At 34.6% G+C, this 23,960-nt stretch overlaps 1 protein-coding gene across 1 annotated transcript in view; it reads left to right on the top strand.

Annotated features, from left to right (window-relative positions):
• Positions 1-2,285: 2,285 nt before the first annotated feature.
• Positions 2,286-23,960, top strand: part of CCDC178 (coiled-coil domain containing 178) — a gene marked incomplete at both ends in the record, with an annotated part of 413,121 nt that continues 391,446 nt past the window's right edge. Inside the window, 2 exon segments of the mRNA XM_080821927.1 lie at positions 2,286-2,340; positions 22,111-22,200. Coding sequence (XP_080678053.1) covers positions 2,286-2,340; positions 22,111-22,200 — 145 coding nt within the window.

Below are 23,960 nucleotides of genomic sequence, written 5' to 3' on the forward strand. Positions count from 1 at the left end.
GTCTTCTTGTGTTTGTTTTATAGACAATGACTAGGCTTTGTTGTTGTTGTACTTGGGGAAGCGAATAGGGATAAGGACACCTGCTCCATCTTTCTGAAAGTAGAGGTCAAGAGCACTGACTTTTATGCTTGCTTCTGTATTTTCCATCTTTTTATTATTGTATGCTTCATTCAAGATCATTTTTTTCTGAACTTGTTTTATAATTCTTTCTTCAGCCTTATCACATCTGCTTTTAGTTTACCACTGAGTTTAGAATCGCAGATATAGCAGTTTGCAGTTCATGTATTTTTGAGAGACTTTTTCTTGAAATCTGCAGTATCAATTTGCCAAATTTTATGTCTGAAATTTTAAAATTTGATATTATATTTATAAATATGTTAAGCATATTTAGGTGGTTTATATCTGGTAACTTCATTATCTAGAGTACCTTTGGGTCAGGGTCTGTTATCTTTCCTTTTTTGGTGATTTCTATTATCTAGTCACTGTGTGTGGGGTAATTTTTGACTTTGTGTTGGGCAAGAATCACCTTAAATTCACTCTCCTTGTGAGAGATTCTGAGTCACCCAAATGATCTGTGACTGGGCTTCAGTCTATGGGTAGTCTTCTGTTTCATTTTGTTCCTTAAGATTGAGACATCTGAGGTCTCAATCCTAGGAATGGGTCAATTTTCCAAATTCTTGAGAGAATTTGGATTCTATTTTTTGTTTTCAAAGATTGTGTGGCTGTTACAAGTATTGCCTAGACTCTCAGCTGCCTCTCTCACATCAGATATTGCCCTTGGGAAAAGCGGCCTTATGTGTTGGTCTCATCTCTGTGGACTTCTGTGTTCTACCACATCTTGGACCAGATTTTTATTATTACCTTGCTAGTTCTCAGATACTTTCATGAAGATTTAAAAAATATGTTATAATGATATTTTTGTTAGTAGTAATTTGTAAACCATATTTTTGTTAGTAGTAATTTGTAAGAGCACTTTCCAAGTTACCCACTCCTACATTACTATAACAATTTTCTTATATTTTCCCTGTAATTTTGTATAGAAAAATGATTCCATGTTTCAACTATAAGCTTCACTGAATTAAAAAAATTACATGTTTATATGAAGTAAAATTTAATTATGTACTTTTCTATAGCTTCTGTTCCTTTCATAAGTTGGTCTTGATGAAGTAGATTGGCTTATTCAAAGGAGCACTGGACTTGGGATTCATGGTTTTCTTTCATAGCACTCTTCCCTAATAGCTATTCTATGTTATAGAATTACTATCTTTCCATTCAGTAGCTTAAATTTGTAATAAATATCAATTCATAGAAATTACAGCAGAATAACATGCTAAATATAAGGATGTTGTCAGCAATGTCAAAACTCTATAGGACAAAGTATTTTATTTCCACACTGATAAATTGTAGAGAAAAGAAACCTCATAAAGAGAATTAAAGAGAGCACTTACAAAGAGAATTAAAAGACATTTCAGTTAAATGTTATACTTGTATCACTAATCTGAAAACTTTCAAAAAACAGGAAAAAATACAAGACAATGAAAGAAATGTAAACACTGACTGCATGTTTAGTGATATTAAGACAGTATTATTAACAGTCTAAGTATATTATTAGTATTATTGCTATGTTTAAAAGAATTCTTGAAATACTTACAAATGCAATACTATGACATTTGATTATGACTCTGATCAGGTAGGTCAGACATGGCAGTGGGCAAGTATACAGAATTCAGGTTGACCACTAGTTGAAATTGGTTGAAGGACACTTAGAGATCCATTCTGTTTTCTCTCACCTGTGTATATATTTGACTTTTTCCATAATAAAATGTTTTAAAAAGGAACTGAGAAAAAGTAAAGATAATGGTAAGGTTTAACTTTATCATAAGAAATGAAGCATCATTGATTCTAGAATCTCCACAGGGCTTAGAGTACACAGTTACAATGATAAATGCTAAAAAAAAAAAAAATCTAGTCTCCAGGCCAGATGTCTATTTAAGTTACCAGCAAAGCAGAGGATCTATGATTCCTTTTTAATGAGGATTTTTATATTTGGTGTTCCCAAAAAGGATCATAATAGCTCTCATGGGAAGAAGAGTACACTGTTGGATTTTCTTACATTTTTAACATAATTTAGTACTGATTTTTATATATCCTATGTTAGAAACCAATCCTGACACTCTCAGTTCTTGAATTGGCAATTTTTAGTGAATTTAAATATATACTACTATTGATTCATGATATTTAAAGATTTTTCTCTCTAATTAGGTTTTGAAATATTGTAAATAACCATGCCTGAAAAGACAATTCCCTGTTCTAACATTGAAGGTGATCAACCCAAGAAAAGTAAGTTTGCCATTAAGTGATTTTCTTTGAAACTAGGTCATCAGTAAATACAATTAAGTAAATCATAGAAGGCAGCTACAAAGATAGTAGTCTTCTTCATGACAAAGGGTCACACAATCAAACCTTATTGGGACCATGAAAGTGAGGTAAATGAAAGGAGTAAGTCAGTTTAAGGAAAACCCCTGTCTGGAATATAATTAATTTCTTTTACAATTATTACTGAAATAAACTATAGGCAATACAATGTATAGGTAGTACAACAAAGCCAGCTCTTATGTGAGTCAATCACATACATCTCAACTCTACTCCACTGATTGTTTGAAACTGTTTAGTTGATAACAATAGCTAGTTATTAAAATTTTACCAGCACCTCCTGAAGACAACACAAAATTAAAAATTAAAAATATTTGGTAATTCTATCTTATAAATTGTATTAGATTTTATTGCATTACTTTGCATTCTGAACCCCAACATCTTTAACTAGCATTTTGTTAGCAATATCATGTCTTTGTATGATACGGAAGAGAGCAAATTACAGCCCATGGGCCAAATTTGGACAGCAGCCCTTTTTCTACAGCCAAAATGCTACAAATGGTTTCACATTTGTAAAGACTTGTAAAAATAAAAAAAATATTTAAAAAAAAAGAAAAGTGAGAAGAGAGAAAAAAAAAAAAGAAACAAAGAGGACTATGCAACACAGTTTGCACAAGGCCCACAAAACCTATCATTTTTACTATCTGGTCCTTTATACAAAGCATTTGCCAATCCTTGGTATAGAATTTTGTCTTGAGTACTTCAATGGGGAACAATAGTCTTTGTAGTTCATTGATGGTCAAGTTACCAATTGTTGCATTAATGCTATATAATAACCAATCAAAAAAGTCAGGTGCACATAGCATCATACACATTCATTTTACCTCACCTATGCAGGAGTGTGCTGGATAGTTCTGCTAATCTCAGGTGGGCTCAGGATGGCTCACTCATACATCTGCAATAAGCCACAGGCTAACTAATTTTGCTTGAGTTTGGGGTTTCATCTTTCACAGGCCTATGGCCTTGGCTGGGAAAACTGGGCTGATTTGTTTCTGCACCATGGTGTCTTCCCTAGTATTCCAGTAGCATTGATCTCATGGCTTGGGAGAAGGAACAGAAGCTCACAAGGCTTCTTGAGGCCAAGGCTCAAAACTGGCACACTACTATTTGTTGTATTTTATTGGCCAAAGCAGGACCTGCCCAGAGTCAAGGAACAAGGAACAAGGGGTTAAGGGGTTAAGGAACAAGGGGTTAAGGGTTTAAGGTCTATCGTTTGATGATGGATGCTACAAAGTCACATTGGAAAGGAAGGTGAACACTGGGAGGAAAAACTTCTTGGGACTATTATTTTAATCCAGCTACCACAATTTTATTTGGGGTTACAGAACAAAGCAATCATTTAGTAATTCCAAACATGGTTGAAGATACTGCACAAGGGATTTCATACAGAATTACCAATCTTGAGTAGGATTTTAGTATTCATCACCACATTTTACTTTCACAATATTTCAGTAACTTTGGTTTTTATCTCTTACCAATATTAGTTGGAAAAAAATGTCATTTCACTGTCATTGTGTTTATGTATTACAGTTTAAGCAAAAAATTTTCATTTTTGGAAACCAATATTAGTTGGAAAAAAATGTCATTTCACTGTCATTGTGTTTATGTATTACAGTTTAAGCAAAAAATTTTCATTTTCATTTCATTTCAGATTAATAATATGAACCAGATTATTCACTTAAAACAATTTTCCCAAAGATACAATTTGGAAAGAAGATAATCAAACATACTTGCAGATATCTCTTGTTTAAATACTTGAAAAGAACTTTTCAAACATTTTGGATTACAATGTTATTTAAAAGCTACTAGTTTGTTCCAAGACTTTTGAGATCCACGCTAATGGTTTCCCTTTGAATGACCTGACAAAGTCTATTGTATTGCAACAGAAACTGACCAGTCTACACTGATTTGTAAGCAAAAACTCCTATATGTGGTACATCAGGACAGAGTTAATCATATTAAAAAAAGGCAGGCCACCTGTTTTTAGTCTACGCAATGGAGAGATATATATATATATATAAATATATATATGTAAATATATATATAAATATATATATGTAAATATATATATATATAAAAATATAACCACATACCATAGTCTTTGATGGAATATGAGTGTTCTATGATACAGATTATTTCCGTACATGCATATGAATTATAAAATAATTCAGTTAATAAATCATCTTTTGGTATTTGCTTAGTAAGTTTAGAATATTTGTATTTAAATGACATTAGAACAAATATTTGGAATGCTGGGATAAATACTAATTACTGATTAAAATTAACTTCTATCTCTTTAGCATCATACCATCATTAAGCTCCCCATCTTCTGTGTAAACCAACCAACCACTACAGAGAATATTCAGCTCATCAAACAAAGCATTGAGATATCTATGTTCAAACTATAGAAATTTATCAGACCTCAGTGTTTATTGCTATGTTGTGGCAGATTTCAAACTTTTAAGCCCAAAGCAATCTCTGCTGGATGATGTACTGAACCTAATTATGTACCAACCTTTGAAAATGTTTGTCATTAACTCTGTCATTAATATTATAAAAACACAGTGTGAGGTCTTATTTATTAACTTCTACCAGATTATATTGACCATAATACTTCTCCTAACATCAAAAATAAATCTTTTCTTTATGTTGTGTCAATCATCATGAAACTACTGTGGTCATGTTAACATTCTTATTATACTATAAATAAACATACAGAATTGGATAATTATTCTGTGCGCTCAGCTGAAATAAATAATAAAACATATTATTAAACGTTTCCAAATTGTTCTGTACAGTCACATCCAGATATTAAACATGCTGACCAACAGTATTTTCAGATGACTCATGTTTACAAATGGTTAGCTCCAGGATAATAATGTCTATTACAATTAACAGTTACTTTTTACAAACTTACCACCTGTAATGTTGTGATTTATAGGCAGTATTTTCAGTAAGTACAAAACTTCATTTAATGGCAGTATCACATATTTATTTGAATTATGATACTGATTCTGCATTAGTTTTCCTATTTCTTGTATTTCATAATATATATTTTCCATACAACAGGCTGAGGCTGTTTTTTTTTTGTTTTTTTTTTTTTTACAAATTAGTTTCTTATTTGTTGGAATAGGAAAATTTTGTACATTAAAAATACCTGTAACAGGGGCGCCAGGGTGGCTCAGTGGGTTAAAGCCTCTGCCTTTGGCTCAGGTCATGATCCCAGGATCCTGGGATGGAGCCCCGCATCAGGCTCTCTGCTCAGCAGGGAGCCTGCTTCCCCCTCTCTCTCTGCCTGCCTCTCTGCCTACTTGTCATCTCTGTCTGTCAAATAAATAAATAAATAATCTTTTAAAAAATACCTGTAACATATATGTAAAGAATACTAATAAAATTGACTATCTGTGCACTCATGACCTACCTTAAGAAACAAAACCCTGAGTTCTCTCACCTCTCCTAAATCACATTTATTTTTTGTATATTATATGTAAACATGTTAATACTATGCATATATGGTTTTATACTTTTAATTTCATAATTTTAACTGTCTTATTAATTCACTAATAAGTTAGATTATCTGAAAATAATGAGGTTAGATTTTTACTTTCTTCCCATTATAATTTTATCACTTTCCCTCTTCTATAGCTTAGTCTAGATCCTTCAGAGCATTATTAAATGAAGCAATAAAAATGTGCACATTTATCTTCTTGTTCCTGATTTTAAAAATGAGACTTTTAATGCTTCATCATTAAATGTGATGGTATTTTTTAGGTTATCTTTATAATGTATTATAAATTATGAACATGCATTGAATTTTATGAATGCTTTTCCTACATCTATTGAAATTTTTCTGTGATTAAGTTTTTCTTCTTTAATCTTTAAATTTAATGAATTGCATAAATAGATTTTCAATTGTTAAACTTTTCATTCATGGGACAAATTTATTTTTTTAATTTTATTTTCATATATTGCTGGATTTGATTTAATAGTCATTTGTTCAGGATTTTTGGATCTATGCTCTGGAGTAACATTGGTCCCTAAGTTTTTTACTTACCTTATTTTAGTCTGGTTTTGTTACCAAGGTATTTATGACTTCACAATGGGATCAGGGAAATGTTTCTTCATTTTCTATTCTCTGAAAAAAAGAATATCTTAATTAATTTTCTTGAATGTTTAGCTGAACTTATGTCTTAATTTTTAAAGACACAAACCATTGATATTAATTATTTAGTTGTTATAGGACTAGTTAGGCTTTCTGTGTATTCTTAATTCACTATTGACAAGTTTTAATTTTTTCTTTTAAGAATTTGTTCACTTTGTTAAATTTGAAATATACTGATATAACACTGCTCATATCTTTTACTTTTATATCTCTCTACATTCAGTTATTCCTCCTTTACATTCATAATATTGTATTTGTTTCTTCTTCCCCTTTGTCTAGATCAATTTTGCCACATGTTTATTTGTGTTAAACTCTTCAAAGTGGTAATTTCTGATCTTTTTAATTATCTCTGGAGTTTTTTGTTGTTGGTGGTCTGTTTTCTATTTTATTAATTTCAGATATTACTACTCCTTCTCTTCCTTCTACTTTCTTTGGGTTTGTTTTTTCATATATTCTTAATCTGGATGCTTAGGTCACTAGTTTTTAGTTTTAATATAATTATTTAAAGTTATAAATTTCCCTTGAGATATCATAGATATTATAAAACGGACCGGACTGTCAAATCAGACTCCTTTGAAGCAGAGACTTACTCAGCATACAGCTTACTAAATGCTGTTCTGGGTAATAGTGTTTAACTTTTATTTATTTTATTTGCTTATTTTTAAAAAGATTTTATTTATTTATTTGACAGACAGAAATCACAAGTAGGCAGAGAGAGAGGGAGAAGCAGGCTCCCTGCTGATCAGAGAGCCTGATACGGGGCTCGATCCCAGGACCCTGGGATCATGACCTGAGCCGAAGGCAGAGGCTTAACCCACTGAGCCACCCAGGCGCCCCAAGTGTTTAACTTTTATTTATTTATTTTTTTTAACTTTTAAAAAACTTATATTCACATATAAAATTCACCTCTTGAAACTGTACAATTCAGTGTTTTTAGTATAATCACAAGGTTGTGTAAATGTCAATGTTATTTAATTCTAGAATACTTTCCTAACCTCTAAAAGAAGCCCTATACCATCAGCAGACACTCCCTATTCCCCCTCCACCCAAACCCCCGTCAATCACAAACCTATGTGCCTTGGTGGGGATATAAGTCTGGTGTGGGCTGATTAATTTCTGCCGAAAACTGATACCACCATCACCCTGGAGGACACCCACAACCCGCAGATGATGAAGTTCAGTGAACAGTTTGTCGTCACTTTCACGGTCAAGGCCAAGAACCCTGCAGAGCTACCCAAGCTGATGGAGGGGCCGAGGCAGCTGGCCAAGTCAGACCCCACAGAGCAGTTCATCATTGAGCAGTGCATCCTGGGAGCACACAATCGCGGGTACCAGTGGCTGCCCCTGGAGACCTGCTTGAAGAACCTGAAGGAGGACTACACCTACATCCCTATCAAGAAATTTGACCCAGAGTCAAAGGTTCTCTGCCTGTCCAAATCCCCAAACCAGCACAATCTGCTGTAGGTGAAGGTGCGGCCCTTTTGCGACCACCTGGCCTAGGACAGCAAGGGGGGCCCGCCAGCAACTGAAGCAGCAGGTCGCTGTCTGGCCAAAAAGCACGAGTGGAACCTGCTAGACCCGCAAGATCTGGTGCTCAGGGCCTGATGGCACCGGCCCAACATCTCCAGTCATCACCAGGACTGTACAGTACCTCAACGAAATCAAGGATACCATGGTGTTGGGATTCCAGAAGGGCTGCCTTGCCAGGAGAACCTGCGAGGCGTGTGCTCGGACGTCTGCGATGTGACGCTGTACAAGGACGCCATCCAGACCACGCCAGGGCGTGGCACCACCTTTACCGCAGTGCACTGATAGCTGGCGCCGGCGAGGAGAGCCCATCCAACTTGTGGAGCTCCAGGGGCCGGAGGAAGTGGTTGGCGGCCTCTACAGTGTCCCCAAGACGGAGGGCCATGTCTTTAAAGAGTCCCAAGTGTCTGGCACCTCCATGTCTATCGTGAAGGCCAACTGCTCCTCAAGGAGTCCTTTACCGCCGACCTGAGGTCCCACAGGGCAGCCAGGACTTTCCCCCAGTGCGTGTTTGCCCACCAGTAGCTCCTGCTCGGGGACCCCTTTGATCACAGCAGCCGCCCCAGCTAGGTCGTGGTGGAGACGCGCAAGCGCAAAGTCCTGCAGGAGGGTACCCCACCGCACACAACTTCCGGCGCAAATTGTGGTCCGACTTCCCGGCAGCATCTGCGCCCTGCCTTCAATGGACTCCGGCGACTGGCGCTCCCGTTCCCTTTTGGGCACTTGCGGACCCCGACACGGGCGCTGGGGGCTAGCCTGACGGCTCTCTGGGGCCCATTCGGTGCCATCGCTCAGCATGAGCACCGATGCCTGAAGATTCGAGAGGTAACAGAAATGGCCTCACAGGGGCACCTGGGTGGCTCAGTGGATTAGGCCACTGCCTTCGGCTCTGGTCATGATCTCATGGTCTGAGATCGAGCCCCGCGTCGGGCTCTCTGCTCCGCGGGGAGCCTGCTTCCTCTTCTCTCTCTGCCTGACTCTCTGCCTACTCACGATCTCTCTTTCTCTGTCAAATAAATAAATAGAGTCTTAAAAAAAAAATGGCCTCACAACCAGGATTTATTTGGCCAGTGGGGGTGGGGGAGGTGGGATGGGACGCCATTCTGGACCATTCTATATGAATGAATTTGTGAAATAGTTGACTTTGTGTGTCTGTCTTCTATTAAACATTCATCACTAGATGGATGTTTGGGTTTCCACTCTGGGGCTATTATGAATAATGTTCTTATGAGTGTTTGAGTACAAGGGTTTTGTTTGTTTGTTTGTTTGTTTTTAATGGGACATGTGTTTTTATTTCTGTTGGGTATACACTTAGGACTGGAATTGCTGGATCATTTGGTAAATTGATGTTTAACTTTCTGAGTAATTGCCAATTTTTTTTTTTTCTATAGTACCTGCAGTATTTTACATTCCAAATGGCAGTATATGAGGATTCCACTTTTTCCACACCCTTGTCAGGGCTTGTTATATTGTTTCTAGTTGTGTTTTTTTTATATTATTATACACAAATATATGTTGTATATAATATATGTATATATTAAATATATTTTGTATATTTATTATAGTCCTTGTTACTGGGAGTGAAGTGACATTTCATTGTGGTTTTGATTTGCATCTGTCTAATGAATAATCATGGAAAGATCTTTATATGCACATACTGGCCATTTGTTTATCTTTGGAGAAATGTCTGTTAAAATCTTTTTCCATTTTAAAACTGCGTTCTTTTTTTTTTTTTTTAAATCCTTGAATTGTAGAAGTCTTTATGTATTTCAGAAACTAGATCTTTACTAGATATATGATTTGCAAATGTTTTCACCCACAGTAGGGCTTGTATTTTCATCTTCTTGATAATGTCCTTTGTAGGACAAAAAATTTTATTAGATGAAGCCAATTGATCTAATTTTTAAAATTGCTTGTTCCTTTGATATCACATCAAAGAAACTATTGCCTAATTCAGGGTCACAAATATTTACATCTCTGTTTTCTTCCAAGAGTTTTATAGTATTAGCTCTTGCATTTAAGTTTATGATGCATTCTGAGTTTATTCTTGTATATGATTTATGGTAGGAGTCAAAATTCATTCTTTTACGTGTATACCTCTAGTTGACCTAGTACCATCTGTTGAAAAAGACTTTTTTTCTCATTGAATTGTCTTGGCACCCTTATAAAGATCAACAGACCATAAATATGGGTTTATTTGATGAATCTCAGTTCTACTCCACTGATCTACATGTCCATTCTGATGCCAGTACCATACTGTGTATTATAGCTTTATAGTAATTTTTAAAACTAGAAGTGTGATTTCTCCAACATGTTCTTTTTGGCTAATCTGAGTCCTTTGCATTTCCATGTCAATTTTTGGATCAGTTTGACAATTTCTTGGAATAAAAAAAAAAAAAGGCTGTTGGAATTTGATAGGAGTTACATTGAATCTGTGGACCATTTTAAGGGGTTTTGGCATCTTAACAAGATTATGTCTTCCAGAATACTCATACAGTACCTTTGTATTTACTTAGGAATTATTTTTTTTGACAATGTTTTGTAGGTTTTAGTGAAGAAGTCTTACACTTCTGTTAATTTTATTCCCAATCAAAAATCATCTTTTTGATTCCTTTTTTTTTTTTTTTTGGTCTACTTACTGTGGCTAGAATCTCCAGAACAATATTGAAAAGAAGTGGCAAAGTATGGATATGCTTGTCTTTTTCCTGATCTTAGGGGGAAACTTTTATTTTTTACCATAAAGTGTGATGTTTGCTGGGGATTTTTCACAAAGGTTCTTTATCCTGTTGAAGACATTTCTCTCTATTCCTATTTTGTTGTGTGTTTTTACCATGAATGAGATTGAATTTTGTCAGATACTTTTTCTGCATCTATTGAAATACTTGTGTGATTCCTGCCCTTTATTTTGTTAATGTGGTATATTGCATTCATTGATTTTCATATGTTGGAACATTTCTAGGATAAATCTCACTTGGATATGGTGCATAATCCTTTTTTATGCTGTTGGATTTGGCTGGTATTTTGTGAGGATTTATTTCCTAATATTTTTCTTTCTCTTTGGATTTAGTTTGCTCTTTTTCTTAGGATGTGACAAAAGTTCTTTTATATATAGGCATATGTAACTACATATTTCCTCTGACCATTGATTTTACTAAACGTATTATGTGACTAGTTGTGTTGTCTTTTTGTTTTCATTCGTCTCAAAGTATTTTCTCATTTCCCTTGTGATTTCTTTTTCACCCATTATTTATTTAGTATTGTGTTTAAAGTTCACATATTTGAAAATTTCCCATATTTTCTTTGGTTACCGATTTCTATTTTTAACATTGTAGTCAAAGAAGATACTTTGTATGATTTCAACACTATTCAAATGTATTGAAACTTATTTATGGCATAATATGTGCTTTATTATAGAGAGTGTTCCATATGCACTTGAGAAAAATGTTTTCTACTCAGTGAAATATAGTTGTTTCTTAGGTATAGATGGTTTATCGTGTTTTCAAAACTGTTTACTTGTCTATCTTCTAGTTGTTTTATCCATTATTTAGGCAGTTAAAGTCTATTATGACTATTTGAATAGACTGACCATTGTGACTGTTTAATAGACTATTGTTGAATTGTCTATTCCTTCCTTCAATTATGTTAGCTTTTCCTTCATTTTGAGGCTCTGTTGTTAAGTTTGTGTATGTTTATAATTGTTATAGCTTTCTGATGGATTGACCCTCTTGCCATTACACAGTGTCCTTTATTTCAAGTAAAGATCTTTGTCTTAAAGTCATCATGTGCAATTCTATGCAGAAACATAACTTTATAATTTTTAAAAAATATTTTATTTATTTATTTAACAGAGAGAGAGAGAGACAGAGAGATCACAAGTAGGCAGAGAGGCAGGCAGAGAGAGGGGGAAACAGGCTCCCCACCGAGCAGAGAGCCCGACGCGCGGGGCCTGATCCCAGGACCCTGAGATCATGACCCGAGTGAAGGCAGAGACCCAACCCACTGAGCCACCCAGGTGCCCCCATAACTTTATAATTTGATCACAAAAAGTTTTCTTTCTCAGTAAGAAAAAGTACCTGTTTACGTTTTTATCTGTACAATTCTTATTTGGTTATTCTTTTTGGATAAATTAGATCACTCATATATATTATAGTTATTTGACTAGTGCTATCTTCTATTTTTGCTTTTTCAACACTCATTATCTTTTATGTTTGTATGTTTTTGCTGAGAATTTACTTTTGCCACATTTCATCCTGTAGTGGGGTTTTAGAATATAAATACCCTACTTGTAATGGTTACTAAATATTAGCATTGGATAGCCTACAAGTTTTTAAATCTTATATTTAAAATCTTAAATTTTAAATCTGTATACTCTATCAAAATATTTAATGCCATTAGAATAAATATTGTATTTCATATTTCATAATTTATATACAGTGAAATGCTCAAGCTTTAAATTTGTAATTTAATGTATTTTAATGAATGTATGCATGATAAATACAGAACCACGGCCCATTTTTGGATGAAAAAGATTTTATTACTGCAGAAAGTTTGTCAACAACCATAGGCAACCACTATTTGGTATCTATCACAATAGTTTAATTTTGGGTTTTTTGAACCTCATAAAAATGGAATTATGAAATATCCATTTTGTTTTCTCTGATTATTTTTGCTCAGTATATTTTTGAGATTTACCAGTGTTAGTCTGTGTATTAGTAGTTCATCTTTTTTTTTTTTTTTACTGCTTAGCATTATACTATTGCATAACTACCCTGTATTTTTTGAAATTTAATTTTCTAGTGATGTGCATTTAGGTTGTTTCCAATTTCCACTGTTGGGAGTAAAGATATCACAAATATTCTCAGATAAATTTTTTTTGTGAACCTACATTTCCATTGAGTTAAAGATTAGCACTGTTTTTGCATTGTAGAGATATTTAATTTTATAAAACACTGTCAAACAAATAATACATTCTTTGAGAATTTTTAAACACTTCAGATTGTAAAATAAAATACAAATGTTTCATTTGTCTCTATATTCCCTCTTTTCAAAGTTAACTAATCCTAATTGTATCTACAAATACCTATCAACCCATACATCTCTTTAGAAAACAAAAAATGATGATGAAACATATATAAATTTTTGTTTTCCTGTTTTTCATTTAACAGTGTACCTTGGATTACTTTCTGTATCATCACGTAATGACATATCTGTTTGCTGTTTGCTTTCATTTTCCAGCTATTTATTATTATAACATTGTGTAAGTGTAGCTTATACAATATGATGATTTGATACATGTGCATATTGTGAGATGTTTACCACAGTAAGATTATTGAACACGTACTTAAATTTATTTAAGATTAAATAAATTTAAAAAATAAAAAAGTAAGATTATTGAACACATACTTAAATTTACATAATTACCATTTTTTGTTGTTGTTACAGTGAGAGCATGTAGAATCTTTCATAGCAACTTAGTTATTTATAATCACTTTGCTGTATACTATTTCTCTAAAATTTATTCTAATAACTGGAAGTTTGTTCCCTTTGACTCAACATCTCATTTCCCCCACTTACCAGCCCCTGGCAACTGCTGTTCTACTCTGTTTCTATGAGTTTGGTGGCTTTTCTAGATACTATGTATAAATGAGATCATACGGTTTTGTCTTTGTCTTATTTCACTCAGCATAATTCCCTTAAGGTCCACTCATATTGTTTCAAATGGCAGGATTTCCTTCTTTTCTGTGGTTGAACAATATCCCATTGTATTTACACACACACACACACACACACATTTAATATATCTATGTATAATATATGTGAATTGTGTATATATATATCTGTATATGGGCACTTAAACTGCTATTGTGATAATGCTGCAGTGAACATGAGGGTACTGATAACTCTTTGAGATGGTGATTTCATTTCCTTTAGATACATACCCAGAAATGGGATCGCTACATCACATGGAAGTTGTATTTTTCATTTCTTGGCACTGTTTTCTGTAATGGCTATACGGTATTAATTTATATTTGCACCAACACTGCATGAGGATTTCTCTTATCTCTACATTTGATGTCTCTTGTCTTTTTTGATAAAAGCCACTATAACAGATATGAGATGATATCTCCTGGTGGTGATTTGTGTATCCCTGATGATTAGTGATGTTGAATACTTTGTCATGTACTTGTTGTCCATTTGTATGTCTTCTTTGGACCAATGTCTACTCAGGACCTTTGCCAATTTAAAACTGACTTATTTGTTGTTATGTTATTGAGTTGTATGTTTCCTTATATATTTTGGATATGAATGACTTATCAGATAGATGGTTTGTAAATAATTTCTCCCATTCTATAGCTTTCCTTTTCATTATAGTGTGTGTGTGTGTATGCAGCTTTTAAGATTTTAGTTTTAATTTGTTGTGCTTTTTGTGGTTTCAGATCTTCCATTTAAGTGTTTAATCCATTTAAGTTAATTGTTGTGAATTGTGTAAGATAGGTGTCTGATCTCATTCCTTTGCATGTGAGTACCTAGTTTTCCTAGCACTATTTATTTATTAAAGTGGTAAATCATCTTTGGTTTATTTTTATCTAAGTGTAACTTTTATTTTATATATAATCTTATGTAGTTTCAGGTGTACAATATAGTGATTCAACAATTCCATGTATCGTCCAGTTCTCCTCACAAGCGCCCTCCTTAATCCCCATCACTTATTTAATACCCCCCCCCCCCCCCCGCCGCCGCAATCTTCTCTGGTAACCATCAGTTTGTTCTCCATAATTGAGCATTTGTTTGTCTCTCACTTTTTCCCTTACCTCATTTGTTTTGTTTCTTTAATTCCACATATGAGGGAAATAATATGGTATTTGTGTTTTTCTGACTGACTTATTTTCTTAGCATTATACTCTCTAGCTCCATCCATGTTGTTGCAAATGGCAAGATTTTGTTATTTTTAGGGCTGAATAGTACTGTAATATGATAACAGTATTATAGTATGGTAATAGTATTATAATATGGTCATAGTATTATAGTATGATATTCATGGCTGAATATATATATCATCTTCTTTATCCATTCATCAGTTGATGGACAATTTGGCTGCTTCCAAATCTTAACTATTGTAAATAATGCTGCTTATAGCACAGGGGGGTGAGTATCTCTTTAAATTAGTGTTTTTGTCTTCTTTGGATAAATTGCCAGTAGTGCAATTACTGGATTGTAGGGTAGTTCTATTTTTAACTTTTTGAGGAACCTCCATACTCTTTTCCACAGTGGCCGCAACAGTTTGCATTTCCACCAGCAGTGCATGAGGATTCCTTTTTCTCCATATCTTCGCCAAAACCTGTTGTTTCTTGTGTTTTTGATATTAGCCATTCTGACAGGTGTGAGGTGATATCTCACTGTAGGTTTGATTTGCATTTCCTTGGTGATAGTGATACTGATCATCTATTCATGCGTTTCTTGGCCATCTGTATGTCTGGAGAAATATCTGTTCATGTTTTCTGTCCATTTTTTAATTGGATAATTTATTTTTGGGGTGTTGAGATTTATTAGATCTTTATATATTTTGCATACTAACCTTTTATCAGATACATCATTAGTAAATATCTTCTCCTATTCAGTAGTTGCCTTTTAGTTTTGTTGAAGATTTCCTTTGCTGTGCAGAAGCTTTTCATTTTGATGTTCTCCCAATAGTTTATTTTTGCTTTTGTTTCTCTTTCTGCAGGAGAAATACATAGAAAAAAGTTGCTACAGCTGACGTTAAAGAAGTTACTGCTTGTGTTTTGGTGCACTTGTAAATGGGATTGTTTTCTTAATTTTTCTCTTTCTGCTGCTTTATTATTGGTGTATAGAAATGCAACAGATTTCTGTGCATTGATTTTGTACATCAATTATGATATTTTGCTGAGACTTTACTGACTGGCTATGGCTAGGACTTTAAATACTGTGTTGAATAGAAGTGGTGAGAGTGGATATCCTTATGTTGTTCCTGTCCTTAGGGGGAAGCTCTGTTTTTCCCCATTAAGGATGATGTTTGCTCCAGGTTTTTCATATACGGCCTTTATGATGTTGAGGTGTGTTCCTTCTAAACCTATTTTGTTGAAGGTTTTTATCATGACTGGATGTTGTACTATGTCAAATGGTTTTTCTGCTTCTACTGAAATGATCATATGAATTTTATCCTTTCTCCTTTGCATCCTGAAAATAAATTCTCTCTGATTATGGTGAATTTTCTTTTTAATATATTGTTGAATTCAGTTTCCTAGTATTTTATTGACCATTTTGCATCTATGTTCATCAGGGATATTGGCCTATAGTTCTCTTTTTTAGTGGTGTTTTTATCTGATTTTGGTATCAGGATAATTCTGGCCTTAATAGAATAAATTTGAAAGTGTTCCTTTCTTTTTTGTTTTTTGGAATAGTTTGAGAAGAGTAGGTATTAACTCTTCTTTAAGGGATGCTCGGGTGGCTCAGATGGTTGAGTCTGCGTTTTGCTCATGTCATGATCCCGGGGTCCTGGGATTGAGTCCTGCATCTGGGAGCTCAGTGGGGAGCCTGCTCAGCGGGGAGCCTGCTTCTTCCTCTGCCTCTCTGTCTGTGTCTCTCTCAAGAATAAAAAAACTAAAAAACAAAAACAAAAACTCTTCTTTAAATGTTGGTAGAATTTGCCTATGAACCCATCGGGTCCTGGACTTCTGTTCGTTGGGAGTGTTTTGATTATTGATTTAATTTCTTTGTTGGTATCAATCTATTTATATTTTCTATTTCTTCCTGTTTCAGTTTTGGTAGTTTATATGTTTCTGGGAATTTATATATTCTAGGTTGTCCAATTGGTTGGTATTTAGATTTTCATGATATTCTCTTATAATTTTCTGTGGTGTTGGTTGTTATTTCTCCTCTGTCATTTGTGACTTTGAGTCCTTTCTCTTTTCTTTTTGACAAGTCTGGCTAGAAGTTTATCAGTTTTATTAATTTTTTCAAAGAACCACCTCCTGGTTTCATTGATTTGCTCTATTGTCTTTTTTATTTTCTATATCATTTTTCTCTCTACTGTTTATTATTTTCTTCCTTTTGCTTATTTTAGGTTTTGTTTGTTGTTCTTTCACTAGCTTGTAAGTTTAGGTTGTGTATTTGATTTTTTTTCCCTCGTCTCTTGAAGTAGGCCTGTTATTGCTATTAACTTCCCTCTTAGAACTGCTTTTGTTGCATCTCAGAGGTTTTGTGCCATTGTGTTTTCATTTTCATTCATTTCCATGTTCTTTTTTTTTTTTTTTTTAAGATTTTATTTATTTGTTTGACAGACAGAGATCACAAGTAGGCAGAGAGGCAGGCAGAGAGAGAGGAGGAAGCAGGCTCCCTGCCGAGCAGAGAGCCTGATTCGGAGCTCAATCCCAGGACTCTGGGATCATGACCTGAGTTGAAGGCAGAGGCTTTAACCCACTGAGCCACCCAGGCGCCCCTCCATGTTCTTTTTTATTTCTGTTTTTTATTTCAGGATTGAAGTGTTCATTGCTTAGTAACATGTCATGTAACCTCCATGAATTTGTGGTCTTTTTGGATTTTTTTCTTGTAGGTGACTTTGGATTCATAGCCTTGTGGTCAGAAAAGATGCATGGTATGACTTCAATCTTCTCGATTGTGTTGGGGCTGGTTTTGTGGGCTATTATGTGATTATTCTGGAGAATGTTCATGTGCACTTGAAAAGAATGTATATTCTGCTGTTTTAGGATAGAATGCTCTGAATATATCTGTTAAATCCACCTATTCCAGTGTGTTATTCAAAGCCATTGTTTTCTTGTTGGTTTTCTGTTTAGATGATCTGTCCATTGATGTGAGTGTGGTGTTAATGTACCCTACTATTATTATATTATTATCAATCAGTTTGCTTATATTTGTTATTAACTGTTTTATGTATTTGGGTGCTCCTATGTTGGGTACATAAATATTTACAATTGTATCTTCTTATTGGATTGTCCCCTCTATTACTATATAGTATCCTTGTCTCTTGTTACAGTATTTGTTTTAAAGTCATTTTGGTGAAATAAGTATTGCTACTCCAGCTTTGTTTTGACATCCATTTGCATGACAGATATTTCTCCATCCCCTCACTTTCAATCTTCAGAAGTCTTTGGGTCTAAAATGAGTCTTTTATAGGCAGCATATAGATAGGTCTTATTTTTTTTTCCATTCCTCAACCTCTATCTTTTGATTGGAGTGTTTAGTCTACTTATATTCAAAGTAATTATTGATAGATATGTATTTATTGGCATTTTATTAGTTGAAGTTGTTTTTGAAAATTTTTCTCTGTATCTTTCTTGTCTTCTTTCATGTTTTGTTGTTTTTCTTTAATGAAATATTTGGATTTCTTTCTTTTTATTCTTTGCCTTTTTATTACTGGTTTTTGATATATGGTACCATTAGGGTTTTATATAACCTCCTCTGCATATAGCAGTCTATATCATGTTGATGAACACTTAAGTTTGAACCCATTCTTTACTACTCTGCTCCCCATGTTTTAGGTATATGATGTCATAATTTATATCTTCTCTTTATGAGCTCCTTGACTGATTTTTTACAGAAATTTTTTGTTTTCACTGCATTTGTGTTTCCTCCTTTATACTTTGATTTTTGGTCTCTCTTTTCCACTAAAAGAGTCCCTGTTAGTGTTTCTTGTAGGACTGCTTTAGTGGTCATGAACCTCTTTAGTTTTTGTTTGGGAAACGCTCTTTCTCCTATTCTGAGTAATGCATTGCTGGATAAAGCATTGTTGGCTGCAGGATTTTCCCATTCAGCACTTTGAAAATATCATACCACTCCCTTCTGGTTTGCAAATTTTCTGTTGAAACATCTCCTGCTAGCCTTTTAGGTTTTCTCTTGTAAGTTAGTAACTTCTTCTGTGTTGGTGCTCTTAAGATTTTTTCTGTATCACTATATTTTGCAAGTTTAATTACATTATCTCTTGGTGTGGGTCTGCTTTTATTATTTTGATGGGAGTTCTCTGTGTGTCCTGGATCTGGGTATATGTTTACTTTCCCAGATTACTTTCCCAGATGTTTTCAGCTATTATTTCTTCAAATAAATTTTTTGCCCCCTTTTCTCTCTCTTCTTCGGGGACTCCTATAATACAAACATTATTAATTATGTTTGATGGAGTCACTGAGTTCCCTAAATCTATTTTCAATTTGTGTAATGCTTTTTTCTCTCTTTTGTTCAGCTTGATTACTTTCTATTACTCTGTGTTGTAATTCATTCCTCTGCTTCTGCCACATTTCATCAAGTATTTTTTTTCATTTCATTTACTGAGTCCTTTTTCTCTGCTATGTTATACCTTATCTTTGTGTTGAGAGTCTCATTCATGTCTTCTACTCTTTTCTCAAGTCCAGTAACCTTATGATCATTACCCCGCTCAGAGCTGGCCTACTTGAGTTCCACTAACACCAGATTGAGCAAGGACAGCCCACAGCAGGCAGAGAGTCAGTGCAGACAAACACTCTGAAAGAAAAGTGACTCAGACACAATAGCTGGGAATAAACTCCACACATAGGATATTCTGCTGAAGTGCCAGGTTCTGGTGAACAGGGAATATTGCACTGCAGGGCATCCTAGGACCTCTTCTACGCAAAGTCAGTACTTTCAAGAACAGAAAACATAACTGACTTTAACACACTGAAATAGATACAAGAGAAGGAGACAAAATGAGGAGACAGAGAAATTTATCCCAAATGAAATGGCAAGGTCCTAGCTGGACATGTAAGTAAAACATAAATAATGCCTGGTAGGCAATTTAAAGCAAGGATCATAAGGAATTTGGAATTGAGGTGGTGCCCAATACCATTTATGGAAGAGACTGTCCCGTCTTCTTTCTCACGTATTAGTTGATCATATATGTATGGGTTTTTTTTTTTTTCATGAGCTCTATGTTCTGTTCTGCTGATTTTTGTGTATGTTTTTATGCCAATACCATACTTTCTTGATTAGTATAGCTTCGTAATATAGTTTGAAATAATGAATTGTGATGCCTTCAGCGTTGTTCTTTTTTTCCCCCCTCATGGTTACTTCAGCTCTGCAGGATCTTTTGTGGATTCATAAGAATTTTAGGATTCTTTTCTGTTTCTGTGGGAAATGCCATTGGATTTTGATAGGGTTTGATTGAATGGACATTTTAACAAAATTTCTCTGCTGATCCATGAGCACAAGATAGCTCTCCATCTATTTGTGTTCTTCAGTTTCTTTCATCAGTGTCTTATAGTTTTTGATATATAAATCTTTCACTATCTTGGTTAAATTTATTCCTAAGTATTTTATTCTTTTCATGCTATTGTATTTGTGTGCCATCCTCACACAGGGGCAATGCTAATCTTCTCTGCATTATTGCAATTTTAGTATATGTGCTGTGGAAGCAAGCCCTTTTTCATGCTATTAAACATGAGATTATTTTGTCTGATAGAAGTATAGCTACCTCTAATCTCTGTTTCCATTTGCATGGAATATATTTTTCCATCCCCTCACTCTGAGTAAAGCTAAAATGTGTCTTTAGTAGCATATAGTTGGGTCTTTAAAAAAAAAAAAAATCCATTCAGCCACTCTATGCCATTTGTTTGGAGAACTTAATCCATTTATGTTTAAAATGATTATTGGTAGTTAAGGACTTTTGTTGATTATTTGCTGTCTGTTTTATACTTCTTTTGTTCATTTCTTCCTCTCTTTCTGTCTTTCTTAATGAATTGATTTTCCATAGTGGTATACTCTGATTCCCTTCTTCTCTTGTATACCTATTATAGGTTTTGCTTTTTGATTACCTTAAGGCTTACACAAAACGTTTTGTAGTTATAATAGTATACCTTAAACAGATAACAACTTCAATCATATACAAAAACTCTACCCTTTTATTCTTTCCTTTTTATGTTTCTGATGTCACAATTTACATCTTTTTATATTGTGCATTTATTAGTAAGTTATTGAAGCTATAGCTATTTTTTCATATTTCTTTAATCTATATACTTGAGTTAAGTGATTAGCACACCTCTATATTGTAGTATTGGAGTATTCTGAAATTGACATATACTTATTTTTACTGACATGTTTTATTTTTTCAAATATTTTCATGTTTTGATTAAAGTTTTTTCATTACAGCTTGAAGAGCTCCTTTCAGCATTTCTTGTAAAGCAGGTCTGGTGGTGATGAACTCCCTCACTTTGGTTTGTCTGGGAAACTCTTTCTCTTTCATATTAGAAGGAAAACTGTGCTGGCAAAGCTCGCGGGATCCTCCACAGAGCAGGCCACTGGGAATTCTGATCACTTTCTTTGTATGACTATATTGGTAGCCTCTGCCCTTCTTCCTTGTTCAAAGCATTTCCATAAGTCTTGCTTTTGCCTATCTCTTAGTAAGATGAAACCAGAGCAGGTCCTTTGTGCAGTGTCCAAAAGGGTGGGGAAGCTGTTCTTCCACCCTGTTCTCCCTTTCTCAGTGAGGGGAACTATTTCAAGCTGGAGTGTTCCCTCTTGGTGCTGAGCAGTGTTGGCCTGGTGAAAGGGATGCTGCAGTCAAAATGAAACTGTCCTCCTTTCCTTTTTGTGAGGTTATACACAGGCTTTTTTGTTCCGCTGTGTTGCTGAAGTTTGTTGAGTGAATTCCTGAGCTCTCCCAGAACTATTTTTTGTTTGTTCATAGCCATTTAACTATTGAGTTTCATTGTAGGATGGGAGCTAGAGTTTCCTGCTCCATTGTTTTGGTAATGTCACTTTGGACAGTCTCTCAGTGTTTGCTTTTAATAGATGAGTGCTATTTTGAATACCTTCTTTTGAGAGTTAACCCAATTGAAGTACCAGAGAAAACACCTAAATATATTCTGCTGTGGGGTTTGGTTAATATTTGAATTATAATTGCTTTTACAAGGACAATACTTTAACCACATAGTTTTATGCATTATTTTGCTTATTTAAAAATTTATATTAACTGCTCACTGTGATTTTTGTTTTCTTTTTAAAAGACAATGCCACATCACAAGCTTTGGTTCTCTTTGGTGCCCCTAAGGAAGACATTGAGATTTTTCATGAAAATAAAATAACAAATACTGAAGGTAAGGACTGAATGTAAGTTATGTAGTTATCTTTGTAAGCTATATTTATATTTATGCATTCGTTTCTGATGTCTATATTATATTTGTATTAAGAAATGAATCATAAATATCACTAATAGTTAACATAGTAATATAATATTAAGAATATAATTTTATAATCTTTTTAAAAAATATTTATTTATATGGCAAACAGAGATCACAAGCAGGCAGAGAGGCAGGCAGAGAGAGAGGAGGAAGCAAGCTCCCCGCTGAGCAGAGAGCCCAATGCAGGCTCCATCACTGAGCCACCCAGGCGCCCCTATAATCTATTTTATTAATAATGTACTGTTGATTGTATTTAGGCTATAAGAATTGTTTATAATTTCAGAAATGTTAAAAATTTTTAAAATAAGCATTTTCTTTATCGCTTATGCCAAGACTAGCAGATCCTAGATCCTTTTCAGTTCATTGAGGATTTGTTTCTTAGAAGAAAAAAGAAGCAAGACTAATATTTTCATGGCGTGAAATCCAGAATTAAGAATCCATAAAACATTTGCTCTTGCTCTTACTAGTGTTTCTGATCTTGATTTTTCTAATCTTGATTTTGATAAACTTCTGCTCTGGAGATTTTCAGTTTGACAGGATAAAATTGGGATAAGGTGACATTCTGATTCTTTATCTCTTTCTCTCCAGCAGAAATGTTGATTAGAATTTTAATAATCTGGCTTGGGGTTTATTTCCATAGTTTGGGGCAAACTTTGTAAAATACCAAATGATTGGTTTATGAAACAGTTAATTCAAGACACTGGAGAATATATATGTACTAGTAGGCTATAGAGTTATTTAAGAAATTTTCTTTATATAGAGTGTATAATCTTGCAGTCCAGATAAAATATAACTGCAAACCAATTAGTACAACACAACAGAAAAGAGTGGCTATATAGAGTAATAACAAAGATAGCACAAAGTAATTAAAAGGTTCTATACCCAATTCCAATGTGTGAGCATGAGGTCTCCCCACTACCAAGCGATTCTTGGACATGAGCTAGGGTCCTACAATTCAACTCAGTTCTGACACTTTGTACCTGGATATAGAGTCAGTTCCCGAAAGTTAAGGGCTTAGTGCTACAAGGCTTCCCCTCCCCCCACTGCAGAGGCCAATCAAACGCCCAGGTTATCACCTGTGCTTCTGACCAGCTGTAGATTAGAGGTTCCAATGAACACCCCTCCTTGGGTTTGCTAGAATGGCTTCCATAACTCAGAAAAATATTTTTACTTACTAGATTACTGGTTTATTAGAAAAGGATATAACTCAGGAACAGCTAGATTGAAGAGATGTATAGAATAAAGTAGGGGAAAGGGTACAGATTTTTCCATGCCCTCTTTGAGTTTGCACTCTCCCCAAATACTCATGTGTTCACCAACCTGGAAGCTCTCCAAACCCTGTCCTTTTGGGATTTTATGGAGTCATTTTTTTTTAAGATTTTATTTATTTATTTGACAGACAGATCACAAGTAGGCAGAGAGGCAGGCAGAGAGAGAGAGGGGGAAGCAGGCTCCCCGTGGAGCAGAGAGCCTGATGTGGGGCTCAATCCCAGGACTCTGGGATCATGACCTGAGCCGAAGGCAGAGGCTTTAACCCACTGAGCCACCCAGGCGCCCTATGGAGTCTTATCATTGGACTTTGGCAGTTGAATCAACCTCCAGCCCTTCTCCCTTATCTGGATGTCTGGAATGGGATTAAAAGTTCCAGTTCTCCAATCATGTTCTAACTTTGCAAT

The sequence above is a fragment of the Martes martes genome (genome assembly GCF_963455335.1).
Source record: "Martes martes genome assembly, chromosome: 13".
Classification (NCBI taxonomy): domain Eukaryota; kingdom Metazoa; phylum Chordata; class Mammalia; order Carnivora; family Mustelidae; genus Martes; species Martes martes.